This window comes from Penaeus japonicus, unplaced genomic scaffold (assembly GCF_977035675.1).
Source record: "Penaeus japonicus unplaced genomic scaffold, GWHDUDI00000001_assembly GWHDUDI00000042, whole genome shotgun sequence".
NCBI lineage: Eukaryota > Metazoa > Arthropoda > Malacostraca > Decapoda > Penaeidae > Penaeus > Penaeus japonicus.
Genome location: NW_028234444.1, coordinates 15,976,357 through 15,983,856, shown reverse-complemented (window position 1 = coordinate 15,983,856; position 7,500 = coordinate 15,976,357). Strand labels below are relative to the sequence as shown.

The window sequence follows — 7,500 nt, the reverse complement described above, 5'->3', positions numbered from 1 at the left end:
AATTTCAAAACTACAATTTCTTATAATCTTCATAAGACTCCTACTATAGCCATGTCTGAGGATTTATTACTTGACCTAGAGCATTCACATTACATTATACTCTATTATTCATTATAATGATACTTATTCAAAAGTTCTTAAACACACGTTTACTGAGAAAGTATAAAATTCTTCTTTCAAGTTCTGGTCTCCTAAACTGGACTCTTTTGTTCACATCTCGTTTTCAATTCATGGAAAAGGGTTCATTTTGTATCGTCACCTTTAAAATAACTATTTGAAAGTCGTGTCATGATGAATTTCTTTTCAGCTTTTAGTTTGTAATCAGTCTTTAAAACCGTCCTCTCCAGCTGTAAAAAAAACGTGAATGGGGCACTTCCAAAGAGGCGAACTGAACTAAACTGCTTTAATTTCTTTTCAAGTTATATGACCCATTGAGATGTAATTGCTGCATTTTAAGCACATTAAATTAAATTATTTTTTTAGCATATACATCTTGCCATTTAGTTCGCACAATTCTATTTCTAAAAAATGGCTTCAATGAAATCATAAATACCTCTTTTGTTGTAATTAGGATTATCATTAAAACAGTTTTAACTAATAATTTTTTTTTTTTATTAATTCTGCATTAAAGATAAATGAGAATTTAACAATTACAAGGATTATCGATCATTTCATGCACATGATATCTTCCTAACTTGCACATTAAACTAAAGTGATTTGGGGAATCCTAATACCTTAGTAAATGAAGTTTCTAAAAGGAGAAACTGAAAATATATATATGAAAATATATTGGTAAATTATAAGTAATGAATGTTTTTGAAACACTGGAATTTCATAATCTAAATTTAAACATCTTCAAATATGAACTTATTGCACATACTGTACACAGTCTGTGGAGTTTCATGCAAATATGGTAATAAACTATTGCAAACAAAATGTGGTTACAATGTATCCAAGAAAATTCCTCTCTTCTGCCTCAGGCCACTTACTTCCTTGTTAGGGTTTCCTGTGCTTTTCTTTCAGATGATTCAGGCTTTTCTATTTGTTTTCTCTTGTCAGGTTTGGACTCAGATGATCAAGGTTTCTTGTATGCAGAGTCTTAAGCCTACCTAGCCACGGCTTTCCAGACTCTCGTTGCTGCTCTGGTTTCATTTGCTTCAGTCTTGGGTTTATTTGTTTTTTCTCTTGCTTCAGGCCACTTGCTTTTTTTCTTGGGGTTCCTGTATCATTATATATTTCAGATGATCCAGGTTTTCCCGTCGTTTTAGTGTTAGGTGGCCTAGGCTTTTTTGGTTTGAGTACTCGAGACCGTCTTGGTTTTTTCCCCTTGGGCTTACGAGGTCGTAGTTTTCCCATGTCTTTTTTCTCTTTAGATGATCCACGTTTCCTTGTCTTTTCCGTTTTAGGTCGTGTCTTGCTTGCCTTTTCTTTCACCTCAGATGATCCAGCTTTTCCCGGCCTTACGAGGTCTTTTTTCTCTTTAGATCCACGTTTCTTTTTCTTTTCCGTTTTAGGTCTTGTCTTGCTTGCTTTTTCTTTCACCTTCGATGATCCAGCTTTTCCCGGCCTTACGAGGTCTTTTTTCTCTTTAGATCCACGTTTCTTTTTCTTTTCCGTTTTAGGTCGTGTCTTGCTTGCCTTTTCTTTCACCTCAGATGATCCAGCTTTTCCCGGCCTTACGAGGTCTTTTTTCTCTTTAGATGATCCACGTTTCCTTTTCTTTTCCGTTTTAGGTCGTGTCTTGCTTGCTTTTTCTTTCACCTTCGATGATCCAGCTTTTCCCGGCCTTACGAGGTCTTTTTTCTCTTTAGATCCACGTTTCTTTTTCTTTTCCGTTTTAGGTCTTGTCTTGCTTGCTTTTTCTTTCACCTTCGATGATCCAGCTTTTCCCGGCCTTACGAGGTCTTTTTTCTCTTTAGATCCACGTTTCTTTTTCTTTTCCGTTTTAGGTCGTGTCTTGCTTGCCTTTTCTTTCACCTCAGATGATCCAGCTTTTCCCGGCCTTACGAGGTCTTTTTTCTCTTTAGATGATCCACGTTTCCTTTTCTTTTCCGTTTTAGGTCGTGTCTTGCTTGCCTTTTCTTTCACCTCAGATGATCCAGCTTTTCCCGGCCTTACGAGGTCTTTTTTCTCTTTAGATGATCCACGTTTCCTTTTCTTTTCCGTTTTAGGTCGTGTCTTGCTTGCTTTTTCTTTCACCTTCGATGATCCAGCTTTTCCCGGGCTTACGAGGTCTTTTTTCTCTTCAGATGATCCACGTTTCTTTTTCTTTTCCGTTTTAGGTCGTGTCTTGCTTGCTTTTTCTTTCACCTCAGATGATCCAGCTTTTCCCGGGCTTACGAGGTCTTTTTTCTCTTTAGATGATCCACGTTTCCTTGTCTTTTCCGTTTTAGGTCGTGTCTTGCTTACTTTTTCTTTCACTTCAGATGATCCAGCTTTTTCTGGGCTTACGAGGTCTTTTTTCTCTTTAGATGATCCACGTTTCCTTGTCTTTTCCGTTTTAGGTCGTGTCTTGCTTGCTTTTTCTTTCACCTCAGATGATCCAGCTTTTCCCGGGCTTACGAGGTCTTTTTTCTCTTTAGATGATCCACGTTTCCTTGTCTTTTCCGTTTTAGGTCGTGTCTTGCTTACTTTTTCTTTCACCTCAGATGATCCAGCTTTTCCCGGGCTTACGAGGTCTTTTTTCTCTTTAGATGATCCACGTTTCTTTTTCTTTTCCGTTTTAGGTCGTGTCTTGCTTACTTTTTCTTTCACCTCAGATGATCCAGCTTTTTCTGGGCTTACGAGGTCTTTTTTCGTTTCAGATGATCCACGTTTCTTTTTCTTTTCCGTTTTAGGTCGTGTCTTGCTTACTTTCTCTATCACCTCAGATGATCCAGCTTTTTCTGGGCTTACGAGGTCTTTTTTCTCTTCAGATGATCCACGTTTCTTTTTCTTTTCCGTTTTAGGTCGTGTTTTGCTTACTTTTTCTTTCACCTCAGATGATCCAGCTTTTTCTGGGCTTACGAGGTCTTTTTTCTCTTTAGATGATCCACGTTTCTTTTTCTTTTCCGTTTTAGGTCGTGTCTTGCTTACTTTTTCTTTCACCTCAGATGATCCAGCTTTTTCCGGGCTTACGAGGTCTTTTTTCTCTTCAGATGATCCACGTTTCTTTTTCTTTTCCGTTTTAGGTCGTGTCTTGCTTACTTTTTCTTTCACCTTAGACGATCCAGATTTTCTTTCATCTTTCGTGACTCCGGATTTTGTCATTAACTTTCCAGATCCCCGTTCGGGTTTCTCATCTTTGTCCGATGCATATTCTTTTGTTTCATTCTTTGGACTAGGCATTCTCTCCCATTCTTTCTTGCTTTCATAAGCTGAAGGTTTTTCCATCCTCCCCTGTAATATTGGCATTATTCCCCTGGGTGTGTGAGGTGGAAGCTGTAATGTCACATCCTTATCCTCCGAGGATCCCGGTTCCCTTGCCTCTTCTGTTTTGTTTTGTTCCGTAGGTTTTATTTCAAGTTCTTCCTTGACTTCTGTCTCAGCAGGTCCTGTCATATAATTTATCAAGACTTTCTCGTATTTTCCCGTTACATTCTCCTTAGTGACTCCTTTCTTAGGCGACATAATTTCCGCGATCTCTTGTAGATCGTATTGCACATGGACGTCCAACTCCTCTCGCTTGTCGGGATCGTCGTGTTTTCCACCGCCAGTAAGTTGTTCTGACACCTTGTTTAACTTGCCACTATAGCTATGTTCTTCGGTGCGTATCTGCAAATGTAGGAAATAGGATATATAAAAAAAAAAAAAAAAAATGAATCAATGAATAAACACAAATAGATATATAAAAATACACACATACAAACACTGGCACACACATATACATATACATAAATATAAATAAATTAGTAAATGAATAAAGGCACACACAGATATATATGTATATATATGTATATATATGTATATATGTGTGTATATATATACATATACATATATATATGTATATATATATATATGTGTGTGTGTGTGTGTGTGCATATGTATATGTGTAGATAAGTATATTTATATTCATCTTTATATATATATATACTTAAATAAACACACACACACACGCGCGCGCGCGCACACACACGCACACACACGCACGCGCGCGCACACAGACATCTATATATAGATAGATAGATAGATAGATAGATATAGATAGATAGATGCGCCGCCGGGCTTGTATGCAGGGAGGCGAGCCCGCCTGTGTCAGCGTGTGCGGACTCGTGAAAGAATGCGCCAACTAGTGTTGACTCGATCTGAGCTTCGTCCTTGGCCCACCGTAGTGCCCAGCGACGGGAGTGCCCGCCAGGCGACAGTGGAAACTCAAGAGCTTAAACGGGACTCGATCTGAGCTTGGTCCTTACCCAACGTGTCATCCAGGCGCAGCGGTGACCGCCAGGCGAGAGTGGAAACATGGACGGGGCTCTATCTGCCGACAACGCTAACGACTGCGCTACCTAGCGGCTAACACACACACACACGCACATACTCACTTTAATCATGCAGAAGGATTCAAAGTAACGGTATCACCATTTAACGGAATATAAACATGAAAATTACAAATACCGTAGTTTTTTATAACTAAGTCAAAACTCAGTCATCACCTGATTTACGTCGACATTCTGCTCGTCCAGCTGTTGTTCTGGCTTCTCCGCACGATGAAATACGCCGTGGTCATCCTCCTCCTCCATCTCCAGTGCCACTAGTGCCTGTAAAGGTGGGTAATAATGAGTTATGAACGCCCGAACTCAGTGTGTTCTATTTTTGTCTGCCAAGATCGTGTCATATTCAGTGCAGGTGCTCTGCAGTAGTTGACGTAATTGCCAAATAAATATAGTTATTCTAAAATTAGACAAAAGTAAAACTACGGTTCTCATTTTCTATCCGTGAGTTTGTCTATTTTCTCTCGGCATTTCTCAGAATGGATAATTACTTACTTTATTAGGCTCAATATTGGTCATGTGCGCGTGCATGCAAGCACCAGGGGGTTGACTGGCTAAAAACGAGTCACAAAGGGAGCATGGCCAGGGGGCACTATTGTAAGTGTAAGAAAAGAACACAAGCACACTCCCAGGCTATGTTATGAAGTATAGATTTTTATGAGATGTGACAGAATCTTTTGAATCTGAGTCGCAGAAAGTTGTAATTCAAGAAAGAATAACACCCGAGAATTATATGCTAAACATTTAACCATGATACTATCTCTCACCTTTATATTAATGCCAGAGACAAATTCCCGGCATGCGATACAAGTCAACTATTGTTAGAAAACCCGTTAGCCGGTAACAAATTTGCCAATAATGCTTTTGACGGTAACTCAGTAATCACATACACTTTTTTTTCTGGAACATGCTTAAACCACATTGTTAGTATTGTTAACTATTGATAGTCAAAATCCGGGACATTAGGTAATGGATTCCCCCAACACTCAGTCTCAAGATGAAATGAGATTGTAAGATGTTACATATTTACTCATCTTGCTTCATTAAACTGATTGCTGTTAATAAATAGAGCTAACAAAATACTTTCTATAACAGCGTTCCTTAACTTAGAAGAGGCGCCCCTTAGAGGGGGGGGAGAGCCCAGGAGAAGAGGTTTTTTTTTTCGAAATTATGCGTCATCCATGGCCATTAAAGACTAAAATCAACTTTTTGTATTTTTGTCTTTCAAAATCATAAAAAGAATCAATTATAAAAAATGGTTGAAAATATATGAATGGCGTGGAGATAAGGACCAGCTTCGAGAGGACGCGTAGCTGTAAAAAGCTTTAGAACCACTTATTTAAAATCTACCCGGCAACAGGTACTATGAATTTTACATACAGAACATGAGAAATGGCAGAAGCCCACAACCAACTCTTTAAATTATCTTCTCACTGACATATAAAGGCTGAGAAACTCATATATTGATACGAATATGGACGAAGCATCTACGTCTATAGTTACCTTATCTTACTATCTTACCTCGTTGGTAGACGAAATTCTACAAAATAGTAACGCTGGTCTTCTGATATGTTCTTTCTGAAAGGCTAACGGGATGTTGCATATTGATACACCAAGTAATACTTATCTCGGACCTTATCATGTTTCCGAAGTAGTTACCCGACATTTTAAATTCACGATAATACACAAAATTTGAAATAGAATACCTCTATTATCATCTGTCGGAAGTGGGATGGGGGTGGGTAATGGTTAATGGTCAGATATCAAATACTTTTAACAGCGGTACTGTCTACCTTAATAAACCAATAAACACTTAATATAAAATCATAACGTTTGTTAAATCCATTTATCTTATCTAGAATACTAGAATACACTAAACTTCGAAAATTTTAAGGAAGCTAATGAGACTAAGTGATCAAGTGAGCCATCGTGCTTAACCTACAAAATGTAGGTTCTATATTGGAGGTTCTGATAACCATTTTTCAATGCGTCTTTATTTCTTCGATAAAAAACGTTATTCCTTCTTTAACAATTATGCCACGAATTTGTTTGTTTAAAACGGCAATAAAGTTGTTATCATCTGTCAATCGATAGTTATTTAAATGATGAAACATTTACAAAGTCCAAACATGACAGCTCTACTGTGTTACGCTTTATATCAAATACCATTCACCATTTTTATTTACTACTAGTCATATTCCAACGCCCACGGACACAGCTGCCATCCTCCTATTCTTTGTTAAATTCAAGATTCGAAGTTACCCTAACGTAGATGAGGCATTCATTTGCATTACATAAATGACTTGCTGTAGTCATACGGATTAGACCCCTTTAAATAAAAGGGAAACAGATGTTAAACGATCACAGTAGAATACAGTAGTCGAATTACAAATAACACCAAAATCTAGTAAATATCCCCACACTCAAACTTTGGGTTCCTATGCTTATCTCTGATTGACTGTAATTTGTTTATATGATCCTGGATTCTCTATATCTATTCCAAATCTCTCTGGCACTGGTGCTGCCAAATTACCGCAAAATATCAGATTATCCTTATTTAGTTACATTAATGTCATTAATCATTATTACTAATAAAAAAATACATCTCGATGTACAATCACGTTCTGTTCTTTACCTTGCTTCAGTAAATTTCAACGCGTAGTAACATTTTTCTATTTTGCTTACAATTCGCATCTCACTACAACCATGTGCTCACCCCACAAAATCCTAGTTTACAGCTGTTTTTACTCATTTCTTTCTTAAAATAATGAAAATGACAAATGCCATTCGTGTAAATAACAAATAGTTGACGGTGCCCGGGTAGGTAATCTAAATAATTTAAAATTTCGTTAAATGTTTTTCTCTTTCATCGCACTGGAGACCTTCTCTTTCCCCTTTTTTTATATGATTTATTTGTTTTCTCGAAATCTTATACATGGTCAATGTCTTCCTTTTTTTTTCTTTGAAAACATGGCCGCTCATCTAGGAGCTCGATGGATTATGAAAACTCTCTTCACTCTGCATATGCAAG

At 37.6% G+C, this 7,500-nt stretch overlaps 1 protein-coding gene across 2 annotated transcripts in view; it reads right to left on the bottom strand.

Annotated features, from left to right (window-relative positions):
* Positions 1-967: 967 nt before the first annotated feature.
* The window catches only part of LOC122265825 (uncharacterized), a 7,252-nt gene continuing 719 nt past the window's right edge, over positions 968-7,500 (bottom strand). The window contains exons 2-4 of one of the 2 annotated variants that reach the window (XM_086535145.1): positions 4,632-4,736; positions 2,011-3,753; positions 968-1,902 (exon numbers count right to left, since the gene is read on the bottom strand). In XM_086535145.1, coding sequence (XP_086391271.1) covers positions 1,039-1,902; positions 2,011-3,753; positions 4,632-4,736 — 2,712 coding nt within the window. In that variant the 3' untranslated portion in view covers positions 968-1,038. Of the gene's footprint in view, positions 3,754-4,631; positions 4,737-7,500 lie in introns of both variants that reach the window. The other variant, XM_043035254.2, reaches the window with a different exon arrangement.